Source organism: Thamnophis sirtalis, unplaced genomic scaffold (genome assembly GCF_051295495.1).
Source record: "Thamnophis sirtalis isolate CommonGarterSnake01/CBP01778 unplaced genomic scaffold, rThaSir2_p1.2 scaffold_10, whole genome shotgun sequence".
Taxonomy (NCBI): Eukaryota; Metazoa; Chordata; class Lepidosauria; order Squamata; family Natricidae; genus Thamnophis; species Thamnophis sirtalis.
Window position 1 is genome coordinate 29,815,253 of NW_028261390.1, and position 23,837 is coordinate 29,839,089.

The 23,837-nt window shown below is 41.0% G+C and overlaps 1 protein-coding gene across 3 annotated transcripts in view; it reads left to right on the top strand.

The window, feature by feature from the left end:
• The window catches only part of RNF150 (ring finger protein 150), an 86,396-nt gene that overhangs the window by 35,755 nt on the left and 26,804 nt on the right, over nucleotides 1–23,837 (top strand). For all 3 annotated transcript variants that reach the window (XR_015697880.1, XM_087724359.1, XM_014059788.2), the window contains exon 2: nucleotides 20,433–20,683. Coding sequence is in view for 2 of the 3 variants with exons in the window: in XM_087724359.1 (XP_087580485.1) it covers nucleotides 20,433–20,683 (251 nt within the window). In the remaining variant the exon portion in view is untranslated. The remainder of the gene's footprint in view (nucleotides 1–20,432; nucleotides 20,684–23,837) is intronic.

Sequence of the window (23,837 nt, forward strand, 5' to 3'; positions counted from 1 at the left end):
AATATGACTTATCTCTCACCTATGGTGTCTCTCAGGACTCTATCTGTCCTGTTTCACTTTTACAGGAAACATCTGGGGTAAAGTTGCTCAGAACTTTGGATTAGGGTACCATCAGTGTGCTGATGATAGACACCTTAATGTTTTTTTATTGTGCAATTTCAAGGAGAGTATCAGCACCCTTGAAGTTTAATCTCTATGATAAGCTGAACGATCAAGAACAATTTGAAATAAATACAGACAAGATGGACATGCTGTCAGGAAAAATGATGAACTCTAAACTTGGGTAAGGTTTCCTATGGTGGGATCGTGAGCTGTGGTGGCACAGTGGTTAGAATATAGTACTGCAGGGCTAACTCACTGTTCACTCCAGGAGTTCGATTCTGAGCAGCTCAAGGTTGACTCAACCTTCCGTCCTCCCAAGGTTGGTAAAAGGTGACCCAAATTGTTGGAGGCAATATGCTGACTCTGTAAACTGCTTAGAGAGGGCTGTAAAGTGGTATATGAGTGTCAGCTTGTGGGTGCAGGGGATGGATCTTTGACTTTCTTTTGGGTGGGGAAAACCTGGAACTTTCAGATTCAGGTTTTCCCAGATGTACCAATATGACATCTCTATTAAAATGGAACTTTGAGGACCTTCAAGCCTCGGAGTCTTCTTTCATTGGGGGGTGTTACTTGAAACCCTGACATTAAATCTAAGTGCTATTGCTACTGTATTGCTATCTTCCCAGAAGAAAGAGGTTCACAATTTGGGAGTGCCCTTGAATCCTGCTGCCATTTGTAACTGACAGTTCTGGTGAAGAATGGATTTACACAAGTGTAGCTAATGTACCAACTGTGATCCTCCCTGAGCCGTTATAACCCTCCTTGACTACTGTGATGTGATGTGTATAGGAGTACCTTGGAAAAATGTACATTGCAGTACAAAATGTGACATCTAAATAACTCCAAATTACATGGATCGTGAATCCACTAATAAATTCTTTTTTACTGGAGAGGGTTAAACAGACTGGATGACCATCTGTCAAAGCTGTTGTATTATAAGTAGCCCTTTACTTAATGACCACAATTGGGACCGGAACCTCTGTCATGAAGTAATGCAATTGTTGAGTGGCATCTGATTTTTATGACCTTTATTGTTGTTAAACAAATGGTTGTAGATCAAGGACCAGATGGATTCCTATACTGAGGAAGAGTTTCATTTAGATTTCCAGATCTTATATTACCTGATAAATAGGATGTTTGTGTTAATCTCACATAGCTTGAGCCCTGACCTCTCCGTACAGCTGTCTCTCCTGTTATGAATTTGTGTGGCTACTTGAAACATCCTTTTACCTCCAGAATTTGGACCATCTAATATTTGGGGAAAGGGTTTTCTGCAGGGCTCCCAAACTGTGAAATTCAATCCCTAGAATAATGTGTTTACGAATATAGTAAAAATGTATTTTTTCCATAAAAAAATTACGAGCTAACTTATTGGAATAATTAATTTAATTCAGATTTTTAATACAACAGCATAAATGTGTATAAGCCTTTATATAAAAACAGTTTGTATTTTCTGTTTTTATATTACTGTAAACCCCTCGGAGTTCAGCATATCTGAAGTGTCAGAGATTCGTCACAACTGGTTTAAATATAAAATTACTGAAGAGGCCTACAGCAAAGCCTACAGGCCAAATATATCCTCTGGGAATTCCATACTTTGTTTGCCTAACCTCTTCCAAAGTGTCATCCCCTCTTCCAGTTTCTGCCTGCTACATTCCCCAGCACATAGATAAATGACTTATAGAATGGCAAAAAGGTGATGGATTCAACAAGCTTCATTGATCCTACAATTAGAAATACGTTGAAGGTAATTTAACCCCTGCTAAGTTCAGATTTTGCTAAACCATTTGTGATAGGTGGCTGTTAATTGAGTTTAAAGAATTCCAGTGAAGGAGAACATCCCATTTCAAAAAGCAACCTGTTTACTAAAGGATAGTTCTTACCATCAGATTATCTCTCCCGCTATCTAACCCAAATCTATTTCCTCATGATTTGAATTTCAACCTAAGGATTCTGGACCGCTCTTTGGGGCAGCAGAGGACACTTCCACTACTTCCTTTATATGATAATTCTATAATTTGGGTCTATGACAATTTGCCACAGCCAGCTTGCCATGACTAACCTACCACAGCCAACTCGCCATGGCCAACTTGCCATGGCCAACTCGCTGCAGGACAACTCGCCACAGCCATCTCTCGCTACAGGACAACTCACTATGGGACAAGAGTTATACTAATATCAAATAAATGGTGGAATAGGATTATTAAAGAAAGGATTCAAAAGGAGGGACAGAATGAAATGTGAATGGCAAAAATTAAAATAATTTTTATTTATTTTAAATAATTAAATAGAATTGTTAAATTGTCCTGCAATGAGTTGTCTTGCAGTGAGTTGGCCATGGCGAGTTGCCCCGTTGCAAGTTGGCTGGAAAGAGTGGGCTGTGGCGAGTTGGCTGGAGCAAATTGTCCCATTCCCTTCTAGATCATGTCTCATCTGAATCTTCCCTATAGCATAGACATACCCATTTTGTTTAACTGCTCCATAACAACTTAGTGCCCTGACCATTTTGTTTAACTGTCCCTTGAACTCTAGTCCGTCAATGTCTTTATTAGACTGTAGTGCCAGAACTGGGGGGGGGGGGGAGTATTTCAAGTGGGGGCAAATAGGAAGTGTAGAGCAGGTCAATTGCTTTCTGTGATCTGGAGTCTGCTAAGTCCCAAAATAGCATTTGCCTCTTTAGCAACTGCAACGTGCTGTTGGCATATGTTCAATTTGTGAGCTGATAGAATATTCAGTTCCTTTCCCATGTACAACTGCAAAGCCAAATTGTGTACTTCTGCCTTTCATTTTTTACATTTCTTCATGCTGGATTTTATCCTGTTCATTTCAGCTCATTGTTAAAATCTCTAGATTTTTTTTTAATCTCTTCTTTGTTTGGGAGGACTGTATCCAATCCTAGTCTGATGCAATGCAGATTGTATGCCAACTCCTCAAACCTTCTTTTAGATCATTAATAAAAATGTTGAACAGTACAGAGCTCAGAACTGAGCCAGTGGTTCAACACTACTCCCCAAACTGATGAAAAATCATCCAACAACTAATAAAGCCAACTAACACTTGTATCTTCCAGCCTATTATGTATTTTAGCAGTTCTAATTAGGATATTGTGGGTCATTATTGAATACTTGGCTGAGATCAAGGTACATTGTGTCTACAGAATTTCACCAAATTATTAATTTAATAACTCTGTCAAAAACATAGATTAATCTGTCAGAACATATTTGCGAGAAATCCTGCTGGCTCTTATTAATTGCTGAATTTCTTTCAAGTGCTTACAGATATGCAGTTTAATAATCTACTCATAGACATTGTCTAACTGATATGTTTGTAATTTCCTGGGTGGTTGTTGTCCTCTTTTGAAAATGGGGACAAGATTTCTGTTCTCCAGTCTTCTGGTAATTGCCCAATTTTCCTCAAAAACAACAGTTAGCAGTTCTGCAGTCATCTCTTCTGTTTCTTCAGGTTTTTATGATGCAATTTATCTCATGCTGGGGACTTAAATTCTATTTACTTCTAGCTAAGCATTTGTTTATCCTCTTTGGTCTATCTTGAAATTTCAATTCCCTTCCTATTCCAGTGGTGCAGCAATGGTCAGCAAGAGATTTGTTTCCCTTCTGAAGGAAGATGGACATAAAAAATAAAATTTAAGGCGGCCACCTGCTATCAATGTGCCTCTTTCTCCACACGAGAAAGACACAACTTTTCTGCCTTTTGTCTCCATACGAGATTCAAAGCCTTTTGTTTTTAGCATAATTAGGAATGCTGTTCTTGTTGGTTTGGGCATTTCTTGTGAGCCTTATTATCAGTTTAAGACCATGTGAACCAATTCTTTCCATTTCTGGTAACACTTATGTATATCCTCATGTTTATTCTTCCATTTCTATACTTATCCTCTTTATTTTTCAGCATTTATAACTACAGCATTTCTGATTCTACCTGGACTCCTTTCTCCTTCAGGATATTAAATCAGAGATATTATCTACTTTGCATCTGAGCTCATCATAATCTACTGTTTAAGGATTCAGCATTTAATGTCTAGTCCTCCTTCCATAGATATCATGAATTCAAATGACATACTAATTTTCTACTAAAGTTCTAATCTCAGGTGCTTAATATAGAGATATACTTAATATAGAGTATTATTTTTGTATTAGAAATGAAATGAAGAATTTTTCAATTGCAAAGGATTCCATCTGTTATTTTCAAGTGCCCAGAGTAAATATTGACTATAGTATGGATCAAAGCAAACAATATCTTAGTGATGCTATCATAATAACAGAAGTTGGATTCAATATTTGCTTCTTTATTCTTAACAGAGAGTGTTATGGCTTTAAAAAAACTGCTGTTATAATTTATTTATTGTTCAGACAAGATCAACAAGCTGGTCACACTGAATAACACAGTAAATCAAAAGTACAAATTTTGTGGTATTGGAGATGAACAACATGCTGGGTTTATTTCTTGATTGTCTTTAGTTGTTGGTTTGTTGGCCATTAAGAGCAGCTAAACAGACCACAGTTATTTCTATAGTTTGCTTATAAGTTAAATTCTGGTTTAGAATTCACTGAAAAAGTAGAGCCAGAAGCCACAATACTTTCTTAGTCTTAAATAGAGAAACAGAATGAGCACAAGTGAGCAAAAACCATTAGGAGAGGAAGCACCTTCTAAATTGCTGCAAACTTCCCGTTTGACAATAGTTGTGGGAAGCTGGCAAAGAACAACAAAATCACAATCATATCCCCATGGATGACCACAGTGGTGCTGCAACAGCTACAAGTCCTAGAATGCACCATTTTGGCTAATTGAAGGTTACAAACAGGATACTTTTATAGTATACAGATTACAGTTAGCATTATCATTTCAATGCCCATTTGTGGTTAACATCTTTTTTGAAAGTTTGAAAATGTTTTTAAAGTAAACATTTAACAGAGCAAAAAGAGAAAAATCTGGATTAATTCTATTTCTACATTTATACCAGACATTCAATATATTGCTTAATACTCCATGATGTCTTATAATATAAATCAATTTTTCTTTTTATATTAATCTGGATACAGATTAATTGAGAAGTCTTGCCTTTCTGTAGAAGTGCTGATTTATAATGATTAACAACTGACTCCTTAATTAAGCAACTGGCATGGTAATACAATTTAAAATTTGGATGCATCAGTCTGCCTTACTTTTTTCAATCATGTAAAATTTTGAATGTAGTCCTTGATTTTTTATTGGACCATATGTAATTCATAACTTGTTTATGCCAGTCACTTAATATCTTGTTTTCAATATATGTCCATGGAAGACAAAGTTGTCTTTGTAAACAATTCATTTTAACAGCTGCAGTTATTCCTAACCAAGACAGTTTCAACTTTTTCCATCTGGAAATATGTACTGCTATATTTTTCCAAATCTGTGAATAATTATTTTTAAGTAAATCCATATTTTTTGTCAAGTAAATTCCATATATCTGACCTTTTTTGCAGTAGTATTAAACCCCATTATTAACTGCATGTGTTGTTTTTCTTTGTCTTTTTAAATATCACAACAAAATTTTAATTTTACATTTATTTATCATTTGTAATAACCTGACACAAAACCATATTGCTGTATATTTCATTATCAATACATTTTTTATTAAGTATCTATTCATAAATTATCAGCATGTAATTTCAATTTGTGTTCTTATGTTTAGAATTTGACTCTTGGTATTTTATACTCTTGATGTACTTTCATTGCCTGTTGCTCTAATGCCAATAAAAATAAGTGGGGGAAGGGGACAACCTTGACTTGCTCCTTCAATAGGGGGCAAGTTTAATTATTACACAACAAAGGATACACGATGACACTGATTAATTATAATTTTCATCCTCATCTGCAGGAAAAAATTGAACTCAAAATATTGGAAATAAATACATTTATGCATGTCATGATAGATTAGCAGATGAATTGTGATAAATGCAACACTTTTATACAATTACTAAGCTTCTACAAATATATAAAGGAGGTTGAATCTTAGCACCAAGAGACAAAATAAATTAAATTTGATGCCACTCCTACTTAAAATATTTATATATTTCTTAAAGATAAACTTGAGTCTGAAATAAAACTTTTTGCTTCTTTTCTTCTAATTGTGCCCCTGTCTTTTATAACAAGCCTTTTTACTTAGCAGGGAAGGACTTGAGGAAATCTTGGAGCACATCCATCCCTGAGAGAAGGTGTATGTTCAATTTTAGACTGGCAGGAAGGCTGCAAAATTGCAGACGGCTGTTGAGTTAATTACTGCTGACAGTATGGACAAATGGTTGCCATCTTAATCACATATTAATTAGTATTACATTGCACTAGCAGAGTTATACTCTTATCAATTTGCCATGGATAAATGTCTTCTATCTCCATCTCTACTCATAAGGTTGTTGTAAGGATAAATGCAAAGGATATAATTTTAAATAACAAAATGAAAATATTTGGCATGCATACATATCTGCATTCCACAACTAAAGGCTACGTAGTTGTCATATTTTACATAGAATGTACAAAAATAATTTGATATCTTGCTTTTATACATTTGTTTTTCTCAGGATAAAGGCAATTTTAAAAAATCCTCTTTAAAGCACTTAGCTATAAATGCTCTTTTTATATCCACATTTATTTTTCTTTTCATCTAATATTTCATAAAATTATGAGAAGACCAAGCAACATCATTCATTTTTCACATATGATCGTTCTTCTCCATTTACGAACATAGAAATTACTGTAGATCTTTCTTTGAACGGTTCAGGATATTAGTAAATGGAACTGATTATCCTGGCATCATATCCTTTAGTGAAAATGTTACTCTTTTTATTGATGAATAATGTTCACACAAAAAACATAGATGTATATAAGTTGCCATCAACTTATGATAAATATTGGGTTGGGGGTGGGTTGCCAATATTTTTACTACTGGTTCGGGTGTGCTCCCACACGTGCTTCTGCACCTGTGCGACGCTTCTGCACATGCACAGAAGCATTCAGGTGGGCGGGCGGAGCCTCCCACCGCCACTACTACTAGTTTGGCCGGTCCAGGCTGAACCGGCAGCAACCCACCTCTGGTTGGCACATTGAATTATATCCCTGTTTGTGATTAAAAATGCATAGCTTCATTGTGTTTGATCAGTTGTAACTATTACATACATAATGGCTAGAAGTATTTGCTAATTCCTTTGATTGCTGAACTTTGTTCTCTGGAAAGCATACAAAATACAAAAGCATTATTTGAATTAAAGTTGCACCTTAGATTTTATGAATCTCAAGGTTGGGTTGCAAGGCTTTCAATTTTGATTTGGGGCTAAATTCAATATTTCATAAGCAGAATTAGATTCAGCAGAACATGTCTTTGTTTTCCCCTTCTCCTATACATGCTTGCATGCCCCAGATTTGCTTCAGATGATATCCCAATTCTCTGGAACAGATTTAGAGAATGCAGAAGGCTGGGGGGGTGGAATCACAAGCAGATGTTGCTTTACAGTGAAATAAACCAGCAAAGCTGACTCTAAAGCTGATTAAAAAGAGACTGAAGCACAATGGATGCTGTGTCCACAATTTTCATATCAGCCATGCCAGACTTGCTTTTTGATGAACTGAGGATCCTTCTCATGACTTAAGCTCCATTTGTCTTACCATTGTGAGATTTACAGAAAGAGAATCTGTTAAATGGGGGAAGAAAAATATGTAGCTGGATGAGCTTCCAGCAGAAGCACTCTTAGCATGTGTCAATTATTGTGAATATTCTACACTTTTTTTAAAAAATGGATTTGCAAAATTAAACTGAAGGCTAGGCTTCCACTAAAAATAAAATAAAAAATAAAAACACACAGAAGACTATATAAACAAAATAAAAGTAATCTCTTAACATGTGAGAAGTAATATTCTTCTGGAAAGCCCAAAGCAATAAATGGGAGCATTTTCATGATTTTGAATAGAGACGCTAATGCTTAGATATTCTGTGAATGCTTAACTTAATAGAATCAAAGAATATTTCACTTTGCACTGTAATGCAAAGATGTGGAAGCATAAGATCATAAAAGAACACGTCCATTGATTGTGTTTGTGGCATTTGCAAATTTTCAAAGGGTCTGCATGGAATTAAAATGGGCAAATTTTGAATTGGGGCCCTGACAATGATTTCAGAAACTTGAGAAGAAAATGTGACTTCTTTGCATTCTGTCTTGGTTTGTGCAATATTGGAAGTATCACAATCAGGTTTATTTTGTCTTGAGTTCTGATCTGAATTATAAAGGGAATCCTAATTAGAATTTGAGCAGTTTTAATCTGTTCTATTTGATTAATAGCTGAAAAGCAAATGCAGACTGTAATTTCTCCGTGGGAACATTAAATGAAACAAAATGTAATCAGCTATGATTACCATATTATATTGTTAGACTTCTGGGCTGTGATTCAGTTAATAATCCAAGAACAGGATCATTAAGAAGAGAAATTAGGATTTGAAAATATTTTATATAAACATGTTATCTTTCATCATAAAAATCTTCTTTTATGTTCTGTTTCATAGTAAGTTCTTTTTCCTGTAGTAACTCTTTGATTCCTTTCAAGTTGGATCCCTCTAAAGTTCCATATTCCTAGTGCTATTTATTATGAGAAGTCCAGTTTTAAGACAATAAGCACAACTATGTAGCCTATACATTTAACACTTTTGTTTCTACATTGCTTTTGGTAATTTAGTAGTTTGCCTTTCATGGAGACTTGCTCTTAATGTCTAACCGCCTCCTGCCAATAACCTCCCTGCGTCCCATCAGATCGCATAGAGCGGGCCTCCTCCGTATTCCATCCGCCAGTCAGTGCCGACTGGCGACCACCCGGAGGAGAACCTTCTCAGTTGCTGCTCCGACGCTATGGAACAATCTCCCCGTGGAGATTCATACCCTGACCACAGTCCAGGCCTTCCGCACAGCCCTCAAGATCTGGCTAGCCCGTCAGGCCTGGGGATAAATTTTCTTGCCCCTCCCGAATGCTGAGTGAATGTTGTGTTTTAGTACCTTTTAGTTATCTCACATTTTTTTTTCCTGTATTTTGTCTTTCACTCCCCTTTCCTTACTATTGTAAGCCGCCCTGAGTCCCCTCAGGGAAAAGGGCGGCCTATAAATGCTAAATAAAATCTAAAAAATCTAAAATCTAACATGCTTCAAATAATACAAATACTACATCTAGTCCTAGACCTACCAAACATTTGTTTAGTGGCCATTTAAAGTTAGAACAACAGTGAAATGAAGAACATGACTTACAACCTGTCCTTGCATACACCACTGTCATAGCATCCCAGGGTCACATGATCAAAATTCAGGTGCATGACAAAAAGTGTGTATTTACTGTTACACTGTCTTGAGGCCAAGTGATTGCCATTTGTGACTTTCCCAGCTGGCTTTTGACCAGCAAAGTCAAGGGTGGAAAATCAGATTTGCTTAATGGCCATACAGTCACATAACAACTGCAGTGATTTACCTAACAACCATGACAAACAAAATGGAAAATTAAGTGAAACTCCCTTTACTGCTTTGCTTAGCATGGAAATTCTGGTGGTTATAAGTTGAGGAATACCTGTACTGCAGCTTTCTTTGAGTCCTCCTTAGGTTTTTTTTTCATGAAAGTCTTGAGAGGTACTTGCATACTTGCATTTGACTCAGTCTAGCTCAGGACCAAACACTTGGACGTGGGGCTTAATGATATAATGGAAATTAAGGAAAATCTTGTATAAGTTTCTCAGTGCATTTTAGCTTCATAAATATATCCACCCTACCGTCCCGCCAAAAAAAACCCCATACCATACGCAACTCTAAACTGGCCTAAAAGATTTTACAGGGATTTCTGATATATGACCTTAATGAACAGAATACATTGTACACATCTTTGTGAGAAGTTGTATATGTTGTAGGCAGTTCTAATTAGATTACTGGCTTCTCTATATATTAGGTGTGGTGTCCCCATTTGTAAAATAACCCCTCATTCTGTATATATTAGCCTCTTTTTATTTCTTTGTAGTTTTTTTAAAGTTACTGAAAAAGGTGGTATGTTCTAAAAAGGGTCCTAATGAAGAAAGACATGGGGCTAATTTTGCATGCCTCTGCTGCCAAGTCAGTTGGTAACTCACATCTGAAAAGGATTTTGTAGATTATCTTAATTAATGTTTACATTTTAAGAAAAAGCTCTTTGTTGAGGACTGGACCTGCTGGTTAATCAGCCAGATTAAATGAGCCGTCTTCTCTAATGGATATTCTAATGGATACACTAGCATTTTCTGTAGATCCCAAATATTGGTATTAAAAGCTTTGCAACAAACTACTTGATAATAAGGTCATTCTCCATTGATTGGAGCTTAGTTAACTTCCTTGTGATGCCTTTTATAGGAAGTCCTTCTGCTTTCTCACTGCTGCTGCACTCTAATTGAATTTGCTTGAGGTAGTTTTACTGTCTGTAGAGTCTGTTGGGCATATGACAACAGGAAGAGAAAGTGGAGGAAGTTTCAAATTATTTGCTTTTCATTTGAGACCAGGTTTCCAATAATTGATGAGAAATGGAAGGATAGCCATTAACAAGACACATTGTGCTTATTTTGAGTATTTGTTTGATAATGTTGACATTCTTATCTTGATAAGAAGTTGAATTGTAGCATCTTTTGTTTTATATTCTTACATATCCATCACACCCTACACACACACGTACACACACACACATATATATATATGATTGAGATTGTCTTGGCAACGTTTCAACGAGGTCTCACTCACCATCTTCAGGCTGGGTTTTGGGCTTAACGTGTGATTGGAGCTGCCGTCTTTCTATAAATCTTGGTGGGAGTGTGTGGAGTGCTGGCTCTGTTTCAGTAAGTGGAATGATTTGTGTGGCTGTATCATGATTGGTAGATTGGTGCTGATTGGTGCTGGCTGTGTGTCCATTGTTATTTCGTGTTGTAACGGCCTGGATGCAATGTTCCCTCTAATTTTTTTCCAGTGTGAGCAGAAATGTATAGTGTTTGAGCAGCACATTTTCATGCCTGAGCACCTGAATTTTTTTCACAGATGTCACCTAAGATAACAACGAAATCAGTATTATTTGAAACTCAAAGTTATGTTTATTCAAGGTACCCGCTTAATTAAAAGTGTTATATAATATCAGTATCACTTAACAACGCTCCTGCTTAGCAACCAAAATGTTGGCTCAGAAAGTCTGGCATTTGAAGCACGCAAGTCTTAAAGCTGTTGATACAAGGTCCTTGCACCCCTAACCCTTTAGAAAAAAAAACAGGGGTCTTCAAACCTGACAGCTTTAAGACTTGTGGACTTCAACTCCCAGAATTCCTCCTCCAGTCATGTTGGCTCAGAAATTCTGGCATTGAAGCATGCAAGTCTTAAAGCTGTCAAGTTAAAAGATCTTTGCACCCATAACCCTTTAGGAAAAAATACCCCAGGGGTCTTCAAACCTGACAGCTCCACGAAGGGGCCAGAGAAATCTGGACGAGGCCCGCAAACCAAGGGCCCTGGGCCACAAGGGGCCACCACAACGACCATAGCCCTCTATGCACCCACCTTCTGGAAGGACCCCGGAACGCGGGGGATGGGAGGAAATGCATACAAAAGGCCCGCAGGCCACATGGTCCCGAGGGCACTCGCGCCCTCCGTAGATCAGGACAGGAAACGGGTGAACCTGGGGGAATGGCGAGCTCGTGGGCAAGGTGAATAGATGCACCAGAGGAGCGCCGAACCACCGACAGAACCCCCCAAAACAACGACGGATGGAGTTGCCACTCGCCCTCGACCAGAGGCACCCCACTCAGCCAAACCGCTGGGATGTAGGAGAGCCCGGAGATGTGCCCCGACACCAAGGACAACTGGAGCCTCTCCGCCCAGGTGCCCAGTAACAGAGCTTCCAGCCAGAGAGCCCGAGAGTGGATCCCCCCCGACGATAGACGTGGACCTTGGCGGCTACATCTTCCATCAGGACCACCGGGGCCTGAAGGCGTCGCAAAGCCTGGCGGACCTCTCCTGCTCCAATCAAGTGATGTTGTGACGAAAGGCTGAAACGACTACCTGACCTGAATCCTCCGGGAGCCCACCAGCCCCCCCCCACCGAACAGGCCCACGTCTGCAGGGATGCACGCCCTGGCCAGCTTCCTGAAGCAGGAGTCCGCTGAATGGCCCGGGAAAACCTCCACCCCAGCGAGACCCGCTCCCGCCACCAGGAGGCGGAGGATCTGCAAGAAGACTCAATTGCCCCCTTTGACAAGGAACGAAGTCCCCCCAAAGAGGCCGAAGAAGCCTGGCTCGTGGGACTATCCCGATGCCAGAAACCATCCTGTCCACTAACTGAGATAGATAGAGGATCGTCCCCTGGGCAGACGCCCCCCCCCCGACACAGAGACTAAACTGCCGCCAGGCAAAGAATGTGCATGGGGGGGAGAGGTGGCTCCTGGGGAGGTCCACCGAACAACCAGGACTCCGAAGCCGCCAGAAGGTGAGCTGAAGATCCGCAAAGGCCTGAGGAAGACCCCACCTGAACCAAGATATCGCCTAAAGAACAGTAGAGTCCCACTGGGATGGAGTGCAGATGAGCCGCCCCGGGGCGCTAGAACCCTCGTGAAGGCCCGGGGAGCGGAGGCTAGCCCGAAGGGGAGAACCCTGTGTAGGCAGTGAACGCTCCCATGGGGAAACCCCCCGGAACCTGCGATGACCGGCCAGAATTGGGATGCAAAGATAGGTCCCTGTGAGAACCACTGAGGCCAATAAGGCCTCTGCCCAGAGGACAGAAATGAGGGAAGGCTATCACATCGCCTGTGCCCCAGAAAATGGTGCAGATGGTTGAGGCCCCGAAGGCCTCCAGCCCCCGTCAGAACCACGAACAAGTGGGAGAAGTGGACCAGGCCCTGTTCCTCTAGAGGAACTGCCTCCACTGCCTGAACGTCGAGAAGGAGGGCGGTGACCTGAACCCTCAGGCTGGCGGCACTCCAGGCTCCGGGACGGAGGGACTGCCCCGAAGAGAGCTGGAGGGGTGGAGAGAATCCCCACCCCGAGACCGTGGTGAACTGTGGCCCGGACACAAGCGTCCGACGTGATTTTGTCCCAGTGATCCGCATAGAGGGAAAGACGGCCGCTGATGGGATGACTCGAGTTCGAGTCACTTTCTTCCGCGGTAGGGATGGCCGCCTCCTCCGCGAACGGGCCACCCGGACTGGTGCTGGAAGCCGTCCCCATCCCGAAGAACGACCTTGGGAACTGTCTGACAGAGCGGAAAGAAGAGAAACGCTGGTATAGACATAATCTGAGGCCCTATACTGTGGCACATGACAAGAATGAGACTTAGACTCGGGCTTCACAGCTTTATATGGGTGAATTTCCCTTGCCTCCATTCTGAGAACGGGGTTGAGGGCCCCCCCCAAAAGGATTAGGCCCCCGAATGGAACGGCCGCCAAGTTCCACAAGGCCTAGTTGGCCATCTGCCAGAGACGCAGCCACAGGAGCCTGTGAGATGAGATGGAAGTGGCCAGAGCACTGGATGCAACTCGAGTGAGTCCAGGGTCGCAACAGCGGAAAAACTGGCAGGCCGCCCCGACCCAGAGGAGGCCCTGGTGGAGCCGCTCATCCTGGATGGGAATGCACTCCTTGAGCTGCATAAGCCACATGACTGCGGCCCAGCCAAACAACAGGAGGGTTAGGACACGGATTTGATAGCCCATGCAGAGGCAATAGCACACCTATGCTCTGGCTTCAACTAATCTGCCGCATCGCCTGACGCCTCCAGAAAGGAGGACACCAGTGCAGCCACCGGAGAGGTGACGGATGGCAACTGAACAGCCTGGGCAAGGGTCCTATAGTGCCAGCGGCCAATGCTCCCAGGACACAAGAAGGAAGGGGGGACGTGTCCCCTGGCAGGTAAGAGCCTCCGTCCACAAGGGAGGAACCAGAATCTCCTCCCTGTACGTGGCCTTGGCAGAAAAAATACATGGCCATGTCAGGACCCCTAGGTGGAGGTACCGAGGACATTCCCCACCTAGGTGCGTTCCGTGCCCTGCCCAAGAGAACTAGAACAAGTCTGGGGCAAAGAAGTCCAGAGAAACGGGCTCACTCAATGGGATCGCACCCTCGTCCCCCGAGAAACCCAAGCCTCGGGGATTCTCCTCCCCCATGATCGAAGCCTCGCTAACCATGGAAGGGGACATAGTCCAAAACTGGGCGCGGCCCAGACCTCCATGCCTGGAAAGGAAGCAGTATCCATTTCGTCGGGCAATGCCCTACAAAAGGCATGGGAAAAAAACCACTTAAGACTCTCAGGGAGCAGATCCAATTCCTCTATATCACCATAGGCAGAACCAGGTCCCTGGGGATCCAACCTGCACGAGGGTTAGGACCCCCTAGAAGCACCCCCCAAGGGATCCCCTGAGCGGGAGGGAGAGGGGGACCCCACTCCACCCAGGAAAAAAAGGTGAAACCTGCCTGGGGAGGCCTAGGACGAAGAGGACTAACCTCTTAGGAGTGGATCGGGCTGAAAAGGACCTGAGGGGAGACCAAGGCCTGTCCCTGGTACATATAGCAATAGCACTTACACTTAGAACACATATATCTCTTCAGAGTGCTTTACAGCCCTCTCGTAAGCTGTTTACAGAATCAGTCCTCATTTTACCAACCTCTGAAGGATGGAGAGCTGAGACAATCAAGAGCAAGCCAGGATCGAACCCCTGGCAACCAGCAGAATTAGCCTGCCATGCTGCGTTCTAAGTACTGCGCCCCCATGCATCCCTTGACCTCCTCCCTCGTGGAGGATCGAGATTGGCGATTGGGCAGGGGAAAAACTTGGGGGGAGAACACCCGACTCCACCCCTGCACTGGGCCTCCTCACCTCTCACCAGGTCTGCCACCTGGCCCTGGGGAATATCCGAGCCCTCCTCCATCACCCCACTTACGCGTCCAGCCGGAAGGAACAGAGGAATTCAAGCCGCTGTGGGCCCCACCAGGACCTGGGCCTGCTGTCCCAGCCACCTGCTATGCCCAAAGCGAGCCACCGCACCAGCCTTGGTGGTCATAGGCCAAAGCGCGATCCTCGCGCACATGGCAACCAAGGCAAAATGGCTGCTGGAACTCTTTCCGCCGATCTAGCGACTCTGCCGGGCGGCCAAAGGCCCGTGCTGATGCAGGCAAGGTTGGGGGAGGCCACGCAGCCTCCAGGCATGCACCCCCTCCCCTAGGGACTCTCGCAGCGGCTAGAGTTGAAAGAGGAATGCGGCAGCCGCCCGAATCAAACGGCGGCTCCGCAAGCGGCTTGTACGCGCCTTGCGGTGCTGCTGCCGCTGCTGGCCGTTTAAAGGAGAAAACTGCTGGCACCCCCGCAATCCCGGGGATAGGGCTGAGGCTCTGGGCCCGCGGGGGGGGAGGCAGCATGCCCCACAGGGCCCTCCCCAACTTCCCGGGGCATAAAACTGTCCCTTGGGGCCGCAGCTGCAGAATTTAGCAATTTAGAGAACCTTTTAAAAATGCCCAATTAAACCAATTGAGACCAAATTGGAATAAAAATAAATCCTACCATGGGATAATTCTCAAACAGTTCTTGGACCAGAAAAGACTGAGAGGAAACTGGGATAGGACTGGAAGGCACCAGTATTTAAGCGTTTGCTCTCAGTCTTTGGACCAATCAGGCTTTGAGAATACCCACAGGTGACCATTCCCTCCCCTCCTCTGGAAAAGTTGGTTGTTTGCTTCTATTTCCATGGTGAATTGTATTTTGGATGTAGGCTGTTGAGATGTGTGAGGAAGTTGTCCAATTTTTCTTTCCCGTGTGGCCAAATCACAAAAGTGTCATCAACATATCTAAGCCAGAGTTTGGGTTTGTGTTCAGATTTATCTACGGTGTTAATTTCAAAATTTCCATTTTGGTGTGTGTGTGTGTGTGTGTGTGTGTGTGTGTGTGTGTGTGTGTGTGTGTGTGTTTTTCTGAGGTTTTCGCGGGGGGTTGTATGTAGGTCTTTGGTTATTTGGGTTTTCTCCCGCGTAAAATTGGAAGTGTCTTGGCGACGTTTCGACGAAGTCTCATTCATCATCTTCAGGCTGGTTTGCTCGGCTTCATGCTTCTAGGAGCAATGTGAGATCACAGTTGTTTCTTCCTTTTAACTGCCAGTAGGGGTGTGAGCTGATTGGGTGTGAGCTTGAGTGTGTTCTCATAGGGTGGAGGTGTGTTCTGATTGGTTGGGGGTTTTATGCTCGGCTTAGTCTGAGTTGCTGGGGGATTTGAGCTGTTGAGCTGTGTTGCTGTTGTTTGGCTTCGTGTTTGTGGCCGTGCCAGCTCTTCATGGTGGGTGTCAGCCTGCTTCATGTATGGATTGTAGCAATAGCAGTAGACTTATATACCGCTTCATAGGCCTTTCAGGCCTCTCTAAGCGGTTTACAGAGAGTCAGCATATTGCCCCCAACAATCTGGGTCCTCATTTTACCCACCTCGGAAGGATGGAAGGCTGAGTCAACCCTGAGCCGGTGAGATTTGAACCGCTGACCTGCTGATCTAGCAGTAGCCTGCAGTGCTGCTTTTAACCACTGCGCCACCTTGGCTGGGGTTTGAAGTGGCTAATGATGCAGTTGCGGTCTGGCTTCTCAAATACACACACACACACACACACACACACAACCAAACTGGGGGAAGGATGTAGGGTTCATTAGAACAACATATTTGGGCATGCCAGGGGTGTGACACAATATATATACATACACACACACACACACATACCAAACTGGGAAAAGGATGCAGGGTTCATTAGAACAACTTACCAATAAGGGCATATCATCAGATTTACTGCAGAAATTATTTGAACAATTTGATAAAACTATAACAGTTAAAAAGGAAATGGAAGAATGTTTTGCAATTATATAAAAAGATCTGAAAGAAGAAGTTAACAAAAATGAAAGTTCTGTTCAGCAACTTACTGCACATTAAAGCAAACTACTGAAAAAGTGGAGGACTTGAAAAGCAAAACAAAATTTATTAACAGAGAGATGGCGAGGATTTGGGCAATTTGGGATTTTTGGAATTTAGGGGAAAAGAATTTTGTTTAAGATTTAGAGCAATTTCAGAAGAACATGAAAGGGATATTGAAAAAAAGATTGTTAACTTCTTTGAATTTCTGGACTGGGAGGAAGATAATATTGATACAAAGACTGGTAAGTGTTATAGGATCATTATGCATTTTGCAAAATTAAGAAATGTTCCAAGGGATGTCCTTGTATAATTTGTCAGGAAGAAGACAAAACATGAAGTTCTACAGCAGCATTTTAATACCAGATAGAGGAGTGATAATATAGATGTAATTGTCCTTAAGAAATCCCAATTAGAATATTACATAAAATATAAAAGTCCTTTTTTTGATAGACAATCTTAAACAGGAAAAAAATCCATTTAGATGGGATAAGCTGGAAGAATTTTTTCCTTTCAAACATCAGGCATTTAGGTTGAATTATGTGCAAAAAGCAAGGTGTTTTTTTTTAAGTTTAAAGAAGACTTAGAGGAAATACAAAGGGAAGTGACAATGACAGATGAGACTGAACAAATGCTACAACATTAAAAAGACATTTAAAAAGACACTACATTGGTAGAGGTATTGACCTTTCTAAAAATATTGGGAAAGTGTATCGATTATAAATGTTTAACATGGAATATAAATAGAACAACAGTAAAAAATATTTCACAATTTAAATAAGTTAAAACAAGGTGTAATTTGTATACAAGGAATATATTTTAGGGAAAAAAGATATAAAACATTTAATTTACAAATATTTGGGAGATGAATTTTTATTTACCGGTAAGCAGATTTAAAGAAAAAATGGAGTTGTTTTATATACAATGATACAGACCTTCAACTATATCCAAACCAATGACGGGGAAGCAGGGCCTCACCACTGTCATCATGAAAAGAAAAATAAAAAGGAAAAAGGCTGAGGTAGTTGCTGCCAGAGTCACAGTGGATGACTCTGCTTAGTGCTTAACTGTTTAAAAAAGCCTCTAAAAAAGTGCCCTCTGCAGGAGGAGGCGGGAGAACCACATGCCTCATTTAATCTATCTTTATGATCACTCGAGCAGAGTTAAGCAAGGATTAAAAAATTCCTTATGTAGATGAGGCACTTGGTTCTCTCGCCTCCTCCTGTAGAGGACACTTTTTAAGAGGCTTTTTTAAACAGTTAAGCAGAGTCATCCATTGGAGACTCTGGCAGCAGCTAACCCAGACTGACCTCAGCAGCTCTTGCCTTTTTCCTTTTACATTTTTATATTTTCATCATGGCAGACAAGAGCAGAGTTGAAATCCTCTGTGAAACAGCTGGAAAAGGTATGTTGGTCGGAGGGAGGGGGAGGAATTCAAAATTAATGTAATTTGTAAGTAATTGTATTATTATAAGTAATTTTTTTTGTGTGTGTGTGTGTGTGTGTGTGTTTTACCCGCCTCTGCTGGCGTGCGGGTTGGCATTTTTTTTATATCGGGTATAGCAGCAGGGCTTTTGGACAATGATTTACTATGATTTTGGCTGAAAGGTTGATGATACTTTTACAGAATTTTATTTGAAAGGGTCAATGCAAATTTGAAAGAGTTAATGCAAAGGAAAGGGGAGGATTGGGTTTGCTTAATTTAAAATTGTATTTTACTGCTTATTGTATGGTCTGGATGAAAAGAACAGATGTTGCTGAAAAAACATGAGATGTCTAGAAGTAGATGGTCACTACCTGATGTTGGATGGCATGGATATTTATGGTATGTTAAAGTTAATAGGGTCTTGAAAAAATAATTTTTTAGATGTGCCACTTTGAGAATATGGAATAGATATAACCCCAAGTTATGCTCAAAAACACCTTTATGGATATAAGCATAGTGTGCAGAAATAACAGATAAAGATAAATGATTGACATACCAAGATGTTGAAAAAATATGAAGGGGAATTTAAAATAAAATCAAGAGAATAATTATTAGTAGAAGGATATAGTTGTAATCATTCTCCTATTTACATCTGAATCTGAAAGGTTTAAAATGAATATAAAGACTTAGGGCAGGGATGCTCAATCCCTGGGCAGCGGCCCACTATCGGGCCTTGAGTCTTTTCCTCTCCCCCCACCTCCCTGCTGGTCTGAAAAGGTTGGGGAATTCTGATTTAGGGTACAGAGCAAAGTAAGTCACAATTTGACAGTTGTGTACTGATGAGCAAGTAATTGCTTAAATGTATAAAATTAGATTTTCTGAGATGAGAAAATGTAATTATAGAAAAAAAATTATCTTTGTTTACTGCTGACTAGAAGCCTAACAACTTTTAGTGTAAAAATAAAAATAATTAATTTGGGACATGGTTTTGATAAATAGACAGGATAGTTTATAGATGTAACTTTAGAGCAGTGGTTCCCACCCTTTTTTTGGCCATGCCCCACCTAAGCATCTCTAAAATCCTGATGCCCCCCACCCCTGTGACATATAATTCTTAGTTTACTCAAAAAGTGAACTCTACTCATGTGGAGGAAGCCTAAAAGGCCATTAACTTGGTTCAAATTGCCCTCATTAAAAATCAAATTGCCCCCCTGTGGAGCATGGGCCACACGTTGGGAACCACTGCTTTAGACAGAGAGTTGGAAATATATTAATACTTATAACTACTGCGAATAATATCAGAAGCCACTTCTTTATATTTTTGCACTTTTTGTTTTTTATTTCTGTTTTTTTCTTACTATTAGTTTGTCTTAGCTTTTATCTTCTTATTTTAAAATTTTGCTAAAAATTATGCTAGAAACATCACAGCAGGGGAAAAAACTGAAGCAGACATTTTTGTACTTCTACACAGATATATCAGCAAAGATAAATTCTATTCACAAACTGATTTTTGGGAACAAGATGTAACTCTTAAGATAGATCCCACATCTATGAACTATGCTTATTGCTGATCTCAGAATATAGCCATTCATTTTTTCACCTTTATCTTTGTAGAAACTGAACAATGTCTGTTGTCTTGAAGACATTATAAGGTTTTATATGGCAAGCTGAGAGCCATATTCCCAAAGAATCCAACTCTGAAAATATTTTCAGTGAGGCTTAAGAAATCAATTTTCCCACTTAAAACTCATAGAAAATCACACAATTATAATAAACAGTCTTATATTTTGATCTCACCCCTCTGGAGAATAAAAAAGGAAAGCTGGTAAGCAGCTGGTGACTTTTGGACAGTATTGTTTTTGTATTTTCTTTTCCACTGATAATATCCCTCGTGAAGAAAATAAAACTGTTTTGGAGCTCACTTGGAGTATTTTTCTGTTAATAGTTATTTCTTTTCTGATAGGTATTGACGATGTTGTGGCAATAATGATCCCTGAGCCGAAGGGAAAAGAAATAGTAAGCCTACTGGAGCGGAATATTACTGTAATGATGCACATAACGGTGGGAACCCGTAACCTGCAGAAGTATGTTAGTCGTACTTCTGTGGTGTTTGTATCCATCTCCTTCATTGTGCTGATGATCATCTCCTTAGCATGGCTGGTCTTCTACTACATTCAGAGATTCAGATATGCGAATGCCAGAGACAGGAATCAGGTGAGTGATACTTTTAAATAGATATCCATTCCCCCTCTTTAAAAAAAATCAACATAAGCAGTGGTCTGTATATATTTTTACCTTCAGATTCCAGAAATCTGAAAAATACTGATTGAGGTATTGTTGTTAAAATGTAACAGAGCCAGAACTGAATTGATTAATGCAGGGGGGGGGGGCTTCAAAAATTTCAGCAATAGGTTCTTTGCCTGGTTATTGAGGGGCGTGGCCTAGTTGGCCTCCTGCACCACGGAGGGGGGGCGTTTTTGCCTTCCCCAGGCTCTGGAGGCTTTCCTCGAGCCTCTGGGAGGGCAGAAACGGCCTCCCCTGGGTTCCAGAAACTGTTTTTCCCCCTCCCAGAGCCTCCATGGGGGCCTTGCACTTACTTTGCATCCGAAATGGGCTGTGTGGAGACTCATGGGAGGGGAGTGGTGGGTGGAGCCAGGGGTAGGATTTGGAGGTTCTCTGAACCGGCTGTAACGTTAGCTATGGATTCTCCTGAACCTGGGCGAACCCATAGCAGCTCACCCCTGGGTTTATGTCACATTTAAATTTTTTAGTGGCCATCATGATGAATATTTCTTAAGAGTATTCATTATTTATATTACATTATATTTCCATAAGAAATAAAGAAAGATGTATTTCGTACAGTTAAATATAGGGACAAAGAACAAGAAGTTGATCAGCTGCTATGTCCTTCTCTTACCTATGGCACATAAGCTAGCACTATGTTGTTTAATATAGTTTTTAATTTGAAAAACATCAGTGAAGGGATTAATAAAATTCATATTCCATAATGCAGCCAATGCATTGAATTAATAAGAACCACAATATATTTCACTATTCCTTAACAGAGTGTAAGAATTTGCAGCTTGATGTTATTGTGCTACTAATATGGATCATCAAAATTCTCCTTCAGCCTAGATAATGCCAAAGGGAAAAAAAACAAAGAGAAGAAAGAACCTGGAGTTGAAAGACCAATGAAAATGGGCTGGAAAAGTCAGCAGAGGGGCTGGAAGAAAAATAGAATCTTTTTTGGATAGGCTACTGGTTTAATAATGTGTGTTTGTGTGTCTGGGTGTAAGAATGTAGGAGTCCTTCTGAGAGAAATAGACTCTGAGAATGAGTGTTTTTTGGAAGATAACTTTGAGAAACAGGAGAGAAAAACATTGTATCACAAAATGTATCAGAAATTTTAAGCTAAAAAGTATTCCCATTGGAGATGGATATTAAATGCAAAGGAATCTTAGTATAGTAAATAGTTGAATCAATCATTTTTCCTTATATTAGAATCTATTAATTGATTGTTTTCTTTATATTTTTATTTATATTGCAGTACAAAACATATGAGCATAGTATATTACAGACATTTAATATCTCATGAGTAAAAAGGCATTTTTTCCTGAAACCAGGTAAGATTATAACGTTTACAATTTGGATTAGAAAAAAACACATAATGAAAACATGTACGTTAAAATATATCACATAGATTACCCGTGCATTATACATTTAGATGCAGGTTTTTAATTGCCTAATTGGGTAATTATCTCACTATGGAATATAGTACCTTCCTTCCTATAGTGCCTCACTCAATAATCCAGTGGTGATTAGATGACCATTTAGGGTTCTTTTTATATATTTTACTTGGCTAGTTGGAATTATGATTTGGAAGTATTTTAAGTAAATTGGTCAAAACTGTCAGGCACAAGGAACCAGACCCACATAGTCAGTAAATCAAATGACTTCTTCAGTGTTGTACTGGCAGTTTACAAGACTGATTGTATTCTCTTGGCAATAGTGAAATAAAGCTTCAGGAAGTCTGGGGGAAACTACACGACTTTCTGCTGTGCAAAGGACAGAATGGGACAACTTGCCACAGTCAACTTGCTGCGGTCAACTTGCCACAGCCAACGCACCACAGCCAACTCGCAGTGGCCAACTCACCATGGCTAACTGGCAACTTGCCACAGCCAACTCACAACTGTCAACTCACAGTGGCCAACTAGCAGCGGCCAACTCACCACAACCAACTTGCCACTGTCAAATCACAACTTGCAGCAGCCAACTTGTAGCGGCCAACTCACCACAGCCAACTCGCCACAGCCAACTCAGCATGGGCAAGTCACAGTGGCCAACTCTCTTCTATTTCACAATTTCTTTGATATTAGTGTAACTCTTGTCCCGCAGCAAGTTCTTCTGTAGCAAGTTGTCCCAGAGTGAGTTGGCCACAGTAAGTTGGCCGTGGCAAGTTGGCTGCAGCACATTGTCATAGGCCTGTGCAAGGACTCCAAGCTCAGCCGCCTTCTTACATCTCCCTCCATTCAAGTTGGAGATTTAACACAGAACCTATATAATGTGGTGTTATCTATTCTAATATCTATTGTAGCATACTTGCATCAGCTGAAGAACAAATCTGAAATTTCTACATTACAATATACTGCACTCTAGCAGATACATCAAATGCCTGTATTGTGCATTTCTAGGCATATGCAGTATTTCACTGGTATGCAGTGATTCCAGAAACAGGAAGGCACTTGTGTATTCTTGGATTACACTTTTATAATTTTATTTTTTGTTTCATGTGTAAAACTGTTGAGGCAAAGCATGTCAGCGTTTAATATATATGGAAAAGAAATATAGCAATGTAATCCAGTCAACAAGTCTTTGAACATTTAGTTGATAATATATAGCAGCAACTAATCTTGTGCCTGATTAATTACGATCTATATTCAGTAACTCATATGTTGCAAGAAATCTCATATGTTGACTTGCCTTGTTCCTCTGTTTTACATGTTCTCTGACCTTTGGTTAGACTTACTGTTTCTTGCATTCCTTTCTTCCACTGCTCAGTCTGGAACAGCAGTGGCTTCGTATCTAAGCAACAAAAGAGAAAATGGGAAGACTGGGTTATTCTGTAAGTGCAGAAATATATTTCTGTTCATGGACTACAACTCACCAATCAGCACAAATGATTTATACCAGACTTGGTAAAGTGATGGTGTATGGAACAGAGGTGGTGACCTCTGGCTGGCCCTACGCCTGCTCACCACTTGCTCACCCCACTCACCACTCACTCCCTCGCTTGTCCTGCCCGCTCAATGCTTGCCCTGCTTGTCTCAGCCCTATATATGTTGCCTTCACCACACAGCTCAGCTAA